This window comes from Podarcis gaigeae, assembly GCF_964106915.1.
Source record: "Podarcis gaigeae genome assembly, chromosome: 2".
Lineage (NCBI taxonomy): Eukaryota > Metazoa > Chordata > Lepidosauria > Squamata > Lacertidae > Podarcis > Podarcis gaigeae.
In genome coordinates this window covers 118,291,905-118,306,581 of record NC_139679.1, presented here as the reverse complement: position 1 = coordinate 118,306,581, position 14,677 = coordinate 118,291,905, and the positions used below count along the sequence as shown (strand labels likewise).

General features: G+C 46.7%; 2 protein-coding genes across 3 annotated transcripts; both read left to right on the top strand.

Annotated features, from left to right (window-relative positions):
- The first annotated feature begins 1,949 nt into the window (after window positions 1-1,949).
- Window positions 1,950-7,462, top strand: LOC310837651 (zinc finger and SCAN domain-containing protein 16-like). Of its 2 annotated transcripts, none has more exons than XM_083724576.1 (4): window positions 1,950-2,035; window positions 3,307-4,128; window positions 4,912-5,038; window positions 5,968-7,462. In XM_083724576.1, exons 2-4 carry the CDS (start codon window positions 3,400-3,402, stop codon window positions 6,612-6,614), a joined length of 1,503 nt encoding a protein of 500 aa, XP_083580702.1. In that variant the 5' UTR covers window positions 1,950-2,035; window positions 3,307-3,399; the 3' UTR covers window positions 6,615-7,462. The 2 variants fall into 2 exon arrangements, with proteins under 2 accessions (XP_083580702.1, XP_083580701.1); XM_083724575.1 differs by having other exon boundaries at window positions 1,987-2,041; window positions 3,310-4,128.
- Window positions 7,463-12,685: 5,223 nt separating this feature from the next.
- LOC310837999 (uncharacterized protein) lies at window positions 12,686-14,149 on the top strand. Its single transcript, XM_083725320.1, has one exon. The coding sequence runs from the start codon at window positions 12,718-12,720 to the stop codon at window positions 13,375-13,377; it is 660 nt and encodes a 219-aa protein (XP_083581446.1). The 5' UTR covers window positions 12,686-12,717; the 3' UTR covers window positions 13,378-14,149.
- Window positions 14,150-14,677: the final 528 nt, after the last annotated feature.

The window sequence follows — 14,677 nt, the reverse complement described above, 5'->3', positions numbered from 1 at the left end:
TACTGGGAGAAGGGGGAAACAAGACAAGTTTGCCACCAGTACTCCCATCTCAAGTCATGTTCCTGAAGTCCCTTTGTGGTCAACCGTGAGGACTTTTAGCAGTGGAAGGTGAGCTCACCCATCTCCCCCGGGAAAGCTCTAATGGCGCCCATTAAATGGCGCTTCCTTGGGGTGGAGCATATGTTTGGCCCTCTCAAGCTTCCATGTTCAGCCCAGCATCTCCAAGCAGAGCTATGAGAGAACACAAGGTTGCAAGTTCAATCCCCACATGGGACAGCTGCATTGCAGGGGGTTGGACTAGATCAGGGGTCAGCAAACTTTTTCAGCAGGGGGCCGGTCCACTGTCCCTCAGACCTTGTGGAGGGCCGACTATATTTTGGAAAAAAATAATGAACAAATTCCTATGCCCCACAAATAACCCAGAGATGCATTTAAAATAAAAGCACACATTCTACTCATGTAAAAGATTCCCAGACCGTCTGTGGGCCAGATTTAGAAGGCGATTGGGCCGGATCCAGCCCCTGGGCCTTTGTTTGCCTACCCGTGGACTAGATCCCTTCCAAGTCCACAATTCTACGCTTCCATGCCGCTGGCTGGCGTGATTTCTGACGTGCATCAGGGCACGCACGCACGCAAGAGCTTTACAGCAACAAAGGAACCTGCAGTGGGTCTCTGATTTCTGTGGGACTCTGACTCCCATCAGCTCCCAGCCAGAATGGCGAACGGTCAGGGATGATGGTGGTCGGAGTCCCACAACAATTGGAATTTCCAGTTCTCCATCAATGAGGGATGAGGATCAGCACAAAGGAGCATGCGATGAGCAGCAGTGGCGCTGTGGTCTAAACCACAGAGCCTTTTGGGCTTGCCGATCAGAAGGTTGGCGGTTCGAATCCCTGCGATGGGATGAGCTCCCGTTGCTCTGTCTCAGCTCCTGCCTACCTAGCAGTTCGAAAGCACACCAGTGCAAGCAGATAAATAGGTACTGCTCTGGCAGGAAGGGAAACTGCGTTCCTGTGCGCTCTGGTTTCCGCCACGGAGTCCCCTTGTGCCAGAAGTGGTTTTCTCATGCTGGCCACATGACCCAGAAAGCTGTCTGTGGACAAATGCCGGCTCCCTCGGCCTGAAAGCTAGATGAGCGCCGCAACCCGAGTCACCTTTGACTGGAATTAACCGTCCAGGAGTCCTTTACCTTTTTAAAAAACGTGTTATTACAAGCATAGCAGGGTGAGCTGGGGTGTTAGGGAAACAGTGGTACTGGGCTGGGCTTCAGTTCAGTAGCAGAAGAACATCAAAGCATAAGCAGAGCTCTGCTGGGGCAAAGGCCCATCTAGGCCAGCCTACAGGATACAGTTAAAGCAGTCTCATACCACATTAAACAGTGATGGCTTCCTTCATTGTATCATGGGAACTGTAGTTTCTTAAGGATGCTGGGAGTTGTTAGGGCATCCCCCCTCATGGCGCTACAGTTCCCAGGGTGGCTTAACAATTGATCCCTCTTCCCAGGGAATGCTGGGAACCGTTGCTCCAGGAAGGGCTTCCTAACATCTTTCTGCAGCTTTTAGTTTTTATGTTAAAAACGTGCTTTATTTCTGAGGTTGCTTTCTGTACATTTTTTCTTTGTTTTTTCAAGCTTTAATAAAAATAGCTTTCAAAAGATACACACAGCCCATCAGACAACAGGCAAAACCTCTCTTGTTGGATCACGCAGGAGCCTTTCTTTTTCTTTTCTTAAAAAATTAATTTGCATTTCTGATAGATTTCAATAAAATCAAAAAACAAAGCAGGAGCCTTTCCTAAGATCAGGCACTCTTCTCCGGAAAGCAGGGGGTTAAAATGAGAAAGACTTCCCCTTATTCCTAGAGAGCACCGAGAAATGGAAGTGGGTGTGGGTGTGATGGCAATGTGAGGGGCGTGTCCAAAAATATATTTAAAAAGCACCGAAAATCTCCCACCTCCTTGCCTGAAATCGCTTTGAGTTTCCCTCATCGGAGGCAGAGAACAGGATCCGGGTGCAAGAAAAGCAAGGCGTGCAGAGGTGAGCGTGCAAAAAGGGGTGAAGGGGCGCAGATGCCTCCGAGAGGGAGAAGTGCAGTGGGAAATCGCAGGCTGCAATCGCACTGGTCAAGCCGCGGGCGACTTCCGTGGGGTTTACTTGGGAGTAAACCTGCGCAGGGATTGCAGGAGGGCGCAGAGGGGAGATGCTCTTCCTCTGCAAGCCCAGATCAGCTCTTGAGGGAAACCTGTTCAGAGTCAGGTTTCTTGACAGATAAGAGTCTTTATCTTGACTTGGTCCGTCTAGCTAAAGATTGTCTGCACGGGCTGGCAGCAAGCAGCTCTCCTGGGTTTTATTTTTTATTTTATTTTTTTCAAAAAAGTGTATTGGTTTTCACAAAATTATAAACAAACAAACATAATTAATAACCTTATTAAAAAATTACACGTATTAACATTGTTAAGTGACTTCCTCGCTTCCCCTTGGTTGGATTTCATTGCATGTCCTTTTAACGGTTTTCCAGATCACAATACTTACAAAGTTTAACTTGAACATTAACATCCTTAGATCTTTTCCTTTCGAAATTAAACATATTAATTCATTCCAGAAATGGAATGGAGTCCCATGGTGAAGGGCATGGCTGGCTCGGCACCCTAAAACATGAGTATGGCATGGTCTTAACATTTTGTTGCAGACCCCATGTGACTTTTTTATGGCAAAGCAGTAAGCAGATTCACTGTATACCTTTAAAGCGCCATTCAACGTACATGTAAAGCACATGACATCCTGGGAACTGCAGTTTCCTCGTCTCAGAGCTTCCATTCCCAAAACCCTTAGCCTATGCTTTAAACACATGGTGTGGCCCTTTAAAGGGATGTAAAATTCCCGAGAAATCCCAATTTTAATGGAGTGGCAGACAAAAATGTTTGAATACATAGAACTGGCGAAATTGACTTATAAGATTCAGAACCAAAAAGAAGCAAAGTTCGAAAAGGATTGGAGTAAATTTGTTGAATATATACGGAGTAATTGTAAGAATTTAAAAACTGTAGCAGAATTAATGTAAATCTTGTGATGTGGATGGCGTGTAAATAAGAAACTGTAAGAAAAGATTTGAGACATGAAAACCGTTGAAGGGATAGAAGGAAGTCCCGGTGCAATAAGAAATAAGAAGACATACAAATTTTTGAATGTAAGAGTATTTGTTTTATTTGTTGTTGTTACAAAAAAGCAATAAAAAGTATTGGGGGGAAAATAAATAAAGGGATGTAAAATCCATTTCTTTCCCTCTCTTTTCATCTTTCTTCCCTAAGGAGGAGACCACGGTGCCTGTTTCAAAGACTGCGTCTCCCCCTGTGGATTCTAGCATTTTCTACGCCAACTGAGACGGCCACTCGGAAAACAAAATGGAGGTGCAAGACCCAGCAGGCCTCACACGAGGGCTGGGATCACAATGTGAAGGAAAAGTCCTCCATGCAAACAAGGCTGGGAGAGAATTTTTGCAAAGGATACCTCTCGACCAAGTTAAACAAGAGCAGCATGAGGGCCTGTTACAACATTGGGAAGCCCAATGGCAGGAGTTCCTGAGGAAAATGGAGTCTCCCCACTCGGACTGGGGGGCCCCACTGTTGCCAGATGAGCCCTCGCCCTGGGTGGATACGAAGGCCTTCCTGGCCTCCTTTGAGCAAGTGGCCGAAGCCTGCCGGTGGCCCCGGGAAGAGTGGGTGACCCGGCTGCTGCCGGCCCTCAGCGGGGAAGCCGAGCGGGCCTTCAACAGCCTGGACGCCGGAGACAGAGAGGATTATGGGAAAGTGAAGGCGGCCATCTTGAGAGGGGACGCCATGAGCAGGGAAGAGCGGCGCCAACGCTTCAGGCGGTTCTGCTACCAGGAAGCCGAGGGAACCCGAGGGGCCTACGGCCAACTCCAGGATCTGTGCCGGGGGTGGCTGAAGGTGGAGAGGCTCTCGAAGGAGCAGATCCTGGAGCTGCTGATCCTGGAGCAGTTTCTGGCCATCCTGCCGCCTGAGATGCAGAGCTGGGTGAGGGAGTGTAGCCCCGAGACCTGTGCCCAGGCGGTGACCCTGGCCGAAGATATCCTGCAGATGCAACGAGAGGCTGAGAGACGAGAGAAGCAGGTAAAGGTATTTTCCTGGTACTTGGTTGTAGGTTAAGTGATGGGACATGGGTTGAATTCTCTACCCATCCCAATGTAGGGGGTGGGGAGGAAAAAATGAATGGTAAACTGCATTGAACTATGTATTTCTTGGACTGACATAACTATGCCAGAATTCTCCATGGCCCTGCACATGTTCCCTCCAGTTAGACTACTTTAGTGCACTCTTTGCGGGGCTGCCCTTGAAGACTCTCCATAACCTGCAGCTACTGCACATAGCTGTCAACTTCTCCCTTTTCTTGCGAGGAATCCTATTCAGAATAAGGAAATTTCCCTTTAAAAAAAGGAAAAGTTGACAGCTATGCAGAATACCACCACGAGGGGCTTAAGCAGTTCTATGATTCTAACTAATTAGTCATTTTCTTTGTCTCTTCTTCCAGTGACTGGGGTTGTTCAACTTGGCAGATAGTGTTTACACACACACACACACACACCCTTCCAAAAGTATTTAAAAAACCCAAAATAAATAAATATATTTGAAAGACACAAAGGACATCAAAAAAGGCATTTTCAAAAGAGTGGCAAATACTCATGGCTAATAAAATCATGGATGCCAGGAGGGCAGCATAAAATTTCATCCTGGATTTTAGCAGTGATGCAGTCTGCTAGGGAGGGCATTCCACAAGTGGAATGGAGTCACCACTGAGGAGGCCCTGGCTGCCAGTGCTAAATGGTTAGCCCATCTGCTGGCGGCTGCACCACCAACCCCACTCTCCCCTGAAAGGATTCCCTTTTGCCGGTGCAGATACCATTTGAGGATGCAGCTGGGACTTCCTTTGAGGCAAGCCAGGCTCTGTGTGACGCCGACCAGGTGGCACCATCCATGGAGACCAAGCAGGAAGACGACAATGGAGAAGAAGCCAGCCTGTTGGGTAAGGAGTGACACAGCCTCTGGGGGGGGCAGGTTCTGGGGTGCTCCCCGACTTCTTCTCTGACTGTGGCTCCTTCCCTTCTGTAAAGGGAACATGTACGTGTTTCCGCAAAACAAGTATTGCCTAACATAAAGCATTTGTGTGCATTATCTTCACTAAAGCGTGCAGCGTTGTGTGTACTCTTTATCCTAGTATATGCATTTTTTGTATGCATCTTGGGGCTGCAGAACAGCATTGCAAGGCTCTCAGAAGTGCAAACTTCGAAGGGTGGCTGTGTTCATGTATTGTTTTGGAACAGGCAAATTAGATGGATTCTAATTTGAACATGATTACAGTATATTTCTTCCCCAGCCTCTTTAGCTAAAACCAACCATAATTAGAGTTCCTGGCGCATCTAAACTCATGTAGTTTTCTCCCAGAAGTCCTCATTGCTTTCTGCAAAAGTTTTATTGATATTACACAGCAGAGCTGTTTCTTCACTACAGAAGTGGGGAGATTTTGGCCTTCCAGATGTCGTTGAACTACAACTCCGATCAGCATCACCAGTGATCTCTTTGGGGCTGGAATTGTAAACCCAATTGTGGAAAGCCACAGATTCCACATCCCCATGGAGAAAATCCTTCTATCATGTATGCACACAAGACAATCCCATTCAAGCCTGTGTTCTCTTCACTGTTAATTAAAAGCTTCCTGTCTCTAGACTGAGTCCATGGCCTGGGATGATGGGCTTTGTGGTTCAGCAACATCTGGAAGGCCAGAGAGTCCCACAACCTGCTACATCAGAGACTCGTTTTCATATGTGGGGATGGGAAGTTCCTGTTGTCCTGTCTTCCTCCTAACCACCTTCGTTCCTTGCTTTTACTTTTACTTTCCAACCACCTCCTGTAGTCCTGGGAGTAAGTGATATTGGGGTTTTCTCGTTTCTCCAGGTGGTCAAGGATGGTTGACTGTAGATGTGGGGGGAAATCATGTGCCGGAAGATTCAGGAAAAGCACAGCCATGCGGGGTGACGACAGCCAGCCTGGAAGACCGGGGCCACGGGCAGGCCAATGTTTCTAAGAGTCAGCACAGAGCAGAATCCCAGCAGGAAACCCACCCAGAAGAGAGGGCAGGTGGGCCTCTTCCTTCCAGCGAAGGCCACATGGATCTCGGAGGACTTGCCGTCCAGCAGAGACCCTCTGTTGGCAAGAGGCAAAACCTGTACGGCGCTTACGGAAAAAGCTTTGCATGCAGCTCCTCCTCCGCGAAGTACAGTTGGATGTGCAAGAGAGGGAAGCAACACCGGTGCTTGGAGTGCAGGAAGTGTTTCCTCTACAGATTGGGGCTGGCCGCGCACCGGCGCGTCCACACCGGCGAGAAGCCATACATGTGCTCCGAGTGCAGAAAGACTTTCGCCTGCAGCTCGGACTGCAAGCGCCACCAGAGGACGCACACGGAGGAGAAGCCGTACGAGTGCCTCCAGTGCGGCAAGAGGTTCTGGCAGCGGTTCAGCCTCAACAGACACAGACGGGTCCACGTGGCGGAGGACCCGTGCACACGCTTGGATCGTGGGGAAAGCGCCGCCGCGTTGGCCTGAAATGCCTCCTTGCCGCGATGGAGGAGACCATTGCAGTATGCAAGCAAAATAGGTGGGGGGAATTGGCTGAGGATTACCGGGAAAAAGAACATGAGACCCTTGGGACATATGAACCTGTCTGAGTCAGGCCACTGGTCCGTATAGCTTGGCTATGCCCACACGGACTGGCAGCCTCTCTCCAGGATTCCAGGCAAGGAGCATATCTCAGTCTTAACCTGGAGACAGAGGTCTGAACCTGGGACCTTCCGTATGCAATCAGATGCTCAAACGACTAAGCTCTGCTTAGGTTTAAAATAACTTAATCCATAGCACTGATAGGAAAATTGGGAATTTCCCTTATAGCAGAGGTTTGTTCCACCTTTTTTGTTGTTGGCTACACTGGTCAGCAAGGCTCTCCAGCGTTTTCGGCGGCATGCATGCCCAGCTTTGTAGGGAAATTATACCTTTTCATTGCAAAGAAGATGCTCCAGATTTCAGACTTGGGACCTGTTCTGGGTGAAACTTTTAAGAGATCAATAGGAGAAGGAATCCCTCCCACCCCCAATCCACGATTCAGGACACCAACCAGGAAAAGCCATCTTAACTATTTCCAGACTCTGCCCCTTCGACCCATCCACACTGAGTTGCCGCACTAGCTAGAGACGATACGGAAGAGAATACGTTGCATTTCCTTTAGTTCTTTCCAACACTGTGTGTTGATCCTGCTGGCTAAGAGAGAATTCACTCTCCAAGGGTTTTCGGTGGCCAAAACGACCGCCAAAATGGGGTATCATATTTGCCAGGATAATTGCTTTGTTCGCATTGCTGTTACGGTTCTAGAAATAAATATAAATATTTTTGTAAAAAAAGAGAAATGCAACAAATGTTTGGCAGAGGGAAATTGGTGGGAGGGGTAGACTCAGTGAGGACCAAGGTGAATGCTCAGTTGGCACAAGAGTGATCCAGGGGGTGGTGTGGAAAGGTTTCTGAGGGAAAATTGCAGGATTTGGGACTTTGCTAGTTTAGAGAAAAGGCCAGCTGCAGGTGACATGGTCTCCTTTCGGTCTCCTCTTCTAAGAACGTCAGAGGAGCCTTGCAAGATCAGGCCAAAAGCCAATCGAGTCCAACTTCCTGGTTCCAGCCAGATGTCAACAGGAAGCTCAAAAGTGGGACATGCGCAGGGGCTCACTTTCCCTTCTGTTCCCCAGTGACTGGCACACACGGCGGAGGCAGGTAACTTCCGATCCCAGACCTTGTATACAGCTAGAGATACAGGAGACATCTGATTCAATTCATACTTAAAGGTGAAGTTACCCCACAGGCATACGAAACACAAAAAACATCTTTCAAAATCTTCACTTCTCTAAATTTTGCAGCACAGTTCTCCAACAAAGCAGTGTGTCCGAAAATGTGTATTATTATATAATAATACACATTGCCCTTGAGACTGATTCAGAAACTCAAGCAGGTGCAGAATGCTGGGGCGGGACTCCTTACGGGTTCTCGCCGCAGGATCACATTCACCCGGTGGAGTACAGGATCAGGTTTAAGGTGCTGGTTTTAACCTTTAAAGCCCTATACGGCCTAGGACCCTCGTACCTATGGGACCGCCTCTCCTGGTATGTCCTACAGAGGACCTTACGGTCTTCAAACAAAAACATCTTGGAGGTCCTGGGCCACAGAGAGGTTGGGCTTGCCTCGGCCACAGCCAGGGCTTTTTCGGCTGTGGCTCCGATCTGGTGGAACGCTCTGTCACAAGAGACTAGGGCCCTGCGGGACTTGACATCTTTCCGCAAGGCCTGCAAGACAGAGCTGTTCCACCAGGCCTTTGGCCAAGGCAAAGTCTGACCCCCTCCTTTGGTAATCTTCATAGAACTCTAGCCCAAAGGTTACCATTAATTTGATTTTGAATTGATTTTAAAATGAATTGATTTTAGATTTAGATTTATTGTTGCTAGCTGCTCTGAGCCCGGCTTCGGCTGGGGAGGGCGGGATATAAAATATTATTATTATTATTATTATTATTATTATTATTATTATTATTATTATCACCTTCTAAACCACCGCCTCAAGGCGATTTGCAAATAAGATAACTTGAAAACAGTTAAAAACACAAAAGCAACTTTACAGTTCTATGATTCTATGAAAATACCCATTTATCTAGCTGTAGGAACAAAGACTGTAAGAGCAAAAATGTCTTCAACTCTTTTGGGAAAGTGCAGATACAATTTTAGTGTATTTTTGGTCTTTGTTGGAAGCCGCCCAGAGTGGCTGGGGAAACACTGCCAGATGGGCGGGGAACAAATAAAAAATTATTATTATTATTATTATTATTATTATTATTATTATTCCACAGTACATGGGTAGCCAAAATAAAAGCCCTTTTGAAATCTTTGGAAGTTTCAAGAGAGCCCCTCCTGTAGATCACACTGCTCCCTGTAAAGAGGAAAATTTTGTTGAACCACTCTGGGAAATCTAGCTCTGTGAGGAAAGTACTGGGGTCTCCTAACATCTCTCAGCACCCTTAATATGAGGCACCTAATCATAAGCCTGCATTTTTATCAAAGCTTATATATTGCAATCAAGGCTTGTATTTAAAAATGAGCTTAAAAAAGGATTTTCAAATGTTTCATGCCAGGCAGAAAGAACCTTGGCAAGAGGTTTTTCTCCTAAGACAAGGGGGGGCCCCATTGATTTATAGTAGAAAAACAATTCTCAAAGTCATAAAAAGGGAGAATTACATATGCTGCCCCAAGGCTGAAAAAACACAATTAAGAATGGGTAAATAAGTAAAATAATACCAATGTGCCTCCCAGTAAAATGAGCCAGATCTTCTTTCCAAGGTTGAAAGGCCAAGAGCAGTGAAAAAGGCAACTGGCTTGGCTAGAAGAAAAGAGAGCATTTTTGGGAAATTTTCTAAAGCTGTTTCTTTCTTAAACTGAGAGAGTTAAAAAAGGCAATAAATGTTGGGAAGAGCTAATGGGAGAAGCATCTAGCTGGCTGGGAAAGGAGGGGGAAAGGGGGGAGGTGTACACTGAAGAGGTTTATTTTAAAAGCTGTGTTTTTTTACTGAGTTCCTTCCTTTTTACTTTGAGAAGCTTTATTCTTTTAAAAGGCTACCTATGATAAATGAATGAAATATATTAGCTTAAATATATTGGCTTAAATGTAATTATGCAAAGGATTTAAGGAATGCTAGATTCTTATTTCATATGGTTGTAAGAGTTGTATTTATCCTGAAATTAAGTCAGCCACCAGCCTAGCCCCCCTGCCAGACAGAAGACGCCATCCAAGCACTCTTGATATATGGTTGTCAGGCATTTGTTTAGAAACTTTCAAATGAAGGAAATCTTTCAATATTGATGTGAAACTCAAGATCCTTGACATCTGTTGAACATAAAAATGTAAGATTAAACATTTGTTTTAGAAGGCAATAGGGCAAGGAGGGCAAGAGGTGAGCTGGTAATTAAGATTCCATGTAAGATATATTATTACTTATTTGTCATATATATAGCTCTTTGTCTCCCTTATAAGGACAGGAGGATATGGGTGTATCTTTTGTGATTGGTTCTAGCAAACAGCCAATAGGAATATTCAACCAGGCTGATTGGACAGAGGCAGCCACAGGAGGAGCAAAGGGGGCTGGATTAAGGGAATATAAGTGCTGGCCAGGATGGCAAGAGGGCAGGCCAGAGCTTGGTAACCATATACCACTGTGCCTCTCATTTATTTGTCTGACAAATAAATTATTATTTTAATTTCTCTATTGCTGCGTTGAATATTTCATTCCAGCTAAGCGTTAACCACAAGCAGGGTGCTACAAATAAACTGCAAATCCCCAAGCTCTTTAGGAGGAGCTGTGACTGTTTAAAGTGGTTTCAAGGCACAATAAATGTATGGTGTGAATGTGGCCTAGGTCATGCATGGGCTGCAGAACACAACCACACACAACCCACCAGTCCGAAAGGCCCCAAAGCCATTGGGAAAACACAGCTCTTCATAACCTCTGGGCATGAACAGAGTGCCTTTCCATCACCACTATGTCATCACAGCCAGCTCTTTAGAGGTTTGGGAATGTGGAAGAGTCTTGCGAAGCAAGCCCATTGACAGCTTAGCGGATTAGCGCTATTAGCGGTTTAGCGGCTTTTAGCGATCAGCTGATAAGCGGCTTAGGGCTTAGGAAAAGGGGGGGAAAGGGGGGAAAACCCGTAGGAACTCGCAAGACATTTCGTCTTGCGAAGGAAGCCCATAGGGAAATTCGTTTTGCGAAGCGCCTAGAAAACGGAAAACCCTTTCGTCTAGCGGGTTTTCCGTCTTGCGAGGCGTTCGCCTTGCGGGGCTCCACTGTATATAAAAACATAATAGAACATTAAACATTTTTAAAAAAAACCTTCCCTATACAGGGCTGCCTTCAGATGTCTTCTAAAAGGTTGTATAGTTACTTATGTCTTTGGCTCAGGAGTTGCGTAACAACTTACCTTCCAAGATTTCTCTGATGAAAATAAGGATGTCCTAAGGAAAAGCGGGACATTCCGGGATTAAATCAGAAACCGAGATGGCTTCTCTAAATTTGGGACTCTCCCTGGAATAGAGGGACACTTTGAGGGTCTGTAATGTGTACAGAAATGCACCTAACTAATGTAAACTATGCATTAAAATGTATATATTGAGGAAAGTAACATGCACAAGCTGTTGATACAGCCTAGAATAGCATTAGTTTTTTGCTGCTGCATCACACTGTTCACTCATGTTAAGCTTGTGGTCCACCAAGACCTCTGGGTCTTTTTGACATGTACTACTAGTAAGCCGAGTGCTTCCCATGTTTTATTTGTGCAGCTGGTTATTCCTGCCTAAGTGCAGAACCTTACATTCCAACCCTATTTAAATTCTTTTTTTTTTTAATTTTCTTACACTTTCTTTTCTTACTCAGGCACCAATTCATAGCATTTAATTCTGGCTTACCAGTTTATTCCAGAAGGGAGCTTGCGAGAGATTGAGGACGAGACCGAAATATGTGGGACGTCATTAGGACTATGCTACCACTCAGTGGATTTGTAACTGGCTGACTGACCGAACCCAAAGGGTGCTCATCAATGGTTCCTCTTCATCCTGGAGAAGAGTGACTAGTGGGGTGCCACAGGGTTCTGTCTTGGGCCCAGTCTTATTCAACATCTTTATCAACGACTTGGATGATGGACTCAAGGGCATCCTGATCAAATTTGCAGATGACACCAAACTGGGAGGGGTGGCTAACACCCCAGAGGACAGGATCACACTTCAAAACGACCTTGACAGATTAGAGAACTGGGCCAAAACAAACAAGATGAACTTTAACAAGGAGAAATAAAAAGTATTGCACTTGGGCAAAAAAAATGAGAGGCACAAATACAAGATGGGTGACACCTGGCTTGAGAGCAGTACATGTGAAAAGGATCTAGAAGTCTTGGTTGACCACAAACTTGACATGAGCCAACAGTGTGACGCGGCAGCTAAAAAAGCCAATGCAATTCTGGGCTGCATCAATAGTATAGCATCTAGATCAAGGGAAGTAATAGTGCCACTGTATTCTGCTCTGGTCAGACCTCACCTGGAGTACTGTGTCCAGTTCTGGGCACCACAGTTCAAGAAGGACACTGACAAACTGGAACATGTCCAGAGGAAGGCAACCAAAATGGTCAAAGGCCTGGAAACGATGCCTTATGAGGAACGGCTAAGGGAGCTGGGCATGTTTAGCCTGGAGAAGAGGAGGTTAAGGGGTGATATGATAGCCATGTTCAAATATATAAAAGGATGTCACATAGAGGAGGGAGAAAGGTTGTTTTCTGCTGCTCCAGAGAAGCGGACACGGAGCAATGGATCCAAACTACAAGAAAGAAGATTCCACCTAAACATTAGGAAGAACTTCCTGACAGTAAGAGCTGTTTGACAGTGGAATTTGCTGCCAAGGAGTGTGGTGGAGTCTCCTTCTTTGGAGGTCTTTAAGCAGAGGCTTGACAACCATATGTCAGGAGTGCTCTGATGGTGTTTCCTGCTTGGCAGGGGGTTGGACTTGATGGCCCTTGTGGTCTCTTCCAACTCTATGATTCTATGTAAAGAGAAACTCCAGGATCAAAGTGATTCAGAGATGCAGGAGGGTGAGGCTCAGGCGGAGGATAAGGCTAAACCTGCTGCTTGTCAGGGCATGGACCTGAAAGAAATCCCGACCCGGCAGGAAAAACACAGAGGAACGAGAAGCGGCAAGTGCCTCTGTGCTCCCACCCAGGAGAAACCAAATAAAAGCTTGAGGGCTGGAAAAAGCTTGGCTCAGCATCGAAGACACCGTGATGGGGAAGTGCCATATAAATGCCTGGACTGTGGAAAGAGCTTCAACCACAAAGCGATTTCACATCAGAGAATCCACAGGCGGGGAAAACTCTACAGCTGCTCAAACTGCGGCAAGACTTTCCTCCGCAAATCGATCCTTAGCCGGCCTTTGAAGATGCACACAGGGCAGAAGCCGTTCAGCTGTGCCGATGGTGCCATCAGCTTGAGCGCTCAGTCCGGCCTCACTTGGCACCAGAGGATCCACACGAGGGAGAAGCCCTACAAGTGCTTGGAGTGCGAGAAGAGCTTCAGCCAGAACTCGGACCTTCTGAGGCACCAGAGACTCCACACAGGAGACAAACCATACCAGTGCTCCGAGTGTGGGAAGAGCTTCAGCCGGGGGACTGTCTGGCTTCGCACCAGAAAATCCACATGGGGAAAGATCAGGCCAGCTTCCCGGCGACAGCAAGAACTCTGGTGATCAATCAGGTCTTAGTCAGTGTGTGAGAATTCACGCAGGGAGCAAACGGTGCGAATGTTTCGAGTTTGGGAAGAAAAGCTTTATAGTGAGATCACAAACCTGTTTCACAGTGTAGAGCAGGGGTCAGCAAACTTTTCTCTCAGACCTTGTCGGGGGCTGGACTATATTTTGAAGGGGGAAAAGGGAACGAATTCCTATGCCCCACAAATAACCCAGAGATGCATTTTAAATAAAAGCACACATTCTACTCATGTAAAAACACGCTGATTCCCGGACCGTCTGTGGGCTGGATTGAGAAGACGATTGGGCCGGATCCGGCCCGCGGGCCTTCGTTTGCCTCCCCATGTCTCAGAGTCCTGTGGAGCAAACATAGACATGGGGCAATCATAGTTGCTATTTTATTAGACACTTTTATAGAAGGAAAGGCATACAGGCTTCTGCTCTGTATACTAGAAGGAGCGTCTCCACCCCCATCGTTCAGCCTGGACACTGAGGTCCAGCTCCGAGGGCCTTCTGGCGGTTCTCTCACTGCGAGAAGTGAGGTTACAGGGAATCAGGCAGAGGGCCTTCTCAGTAGTGGCACCCGCCCTGTGGAACGCCATCCCATTAGATGTCAAGGAAATAAACAACTACCTGACTTTTAGCAGACATCTGAAGGCAGCCCTCTTTAGGGAAGTTCTTAATGTTTGATGTTTTACTGTGTTTTTATATTCTGTTGGGAGCCGCCCAGAGTGGCTGGGGCAAAGAAATAAATTATTATTTTTCTACCTCAGAGGTGAGGCACCCAAGGCCTGGAAACAAAATACAGCTCTCCAGGTCTCACTACCTGGTGCTTGAAGTTTTCCCCATGCCACACTCCTGCTACTCCTCCCTGGCCGAGTTTCACAAACTGATTTCCTCCCCCCCCCCCCTTAAAATCTGTCAGCGTCTCTTGCTGGTCTGGAGGAAAGATGGAGAGGCTGTTTGTGCCAAAACTACCCTCCCATCCCTAGGTAGAATGGGCATTCGCTGCTCTGCTCTCTTTTGCCTCTATCCCCACCAACACCAGAATGTGGCCTTTGGAAGGTTGCCAAGGAACTTGGCCTCCGAGCCTGAAAAAGTTCGCCAACCCTGGTATACAGGCTCAGATTGTAACAAAAGCTTTTGGGACAAATTGGTCTTTCTATGGGCAGACTGGAATGAAAGCGGAACAGATGGTCCAGAGGGATAGCCTAACTACTGTTGTCAATGCTCTCGTACCTCAAGCTTAGATTGCTAATGATCACGGAATTGCCAAGAGGAATATTCTTCTGCCACCAAA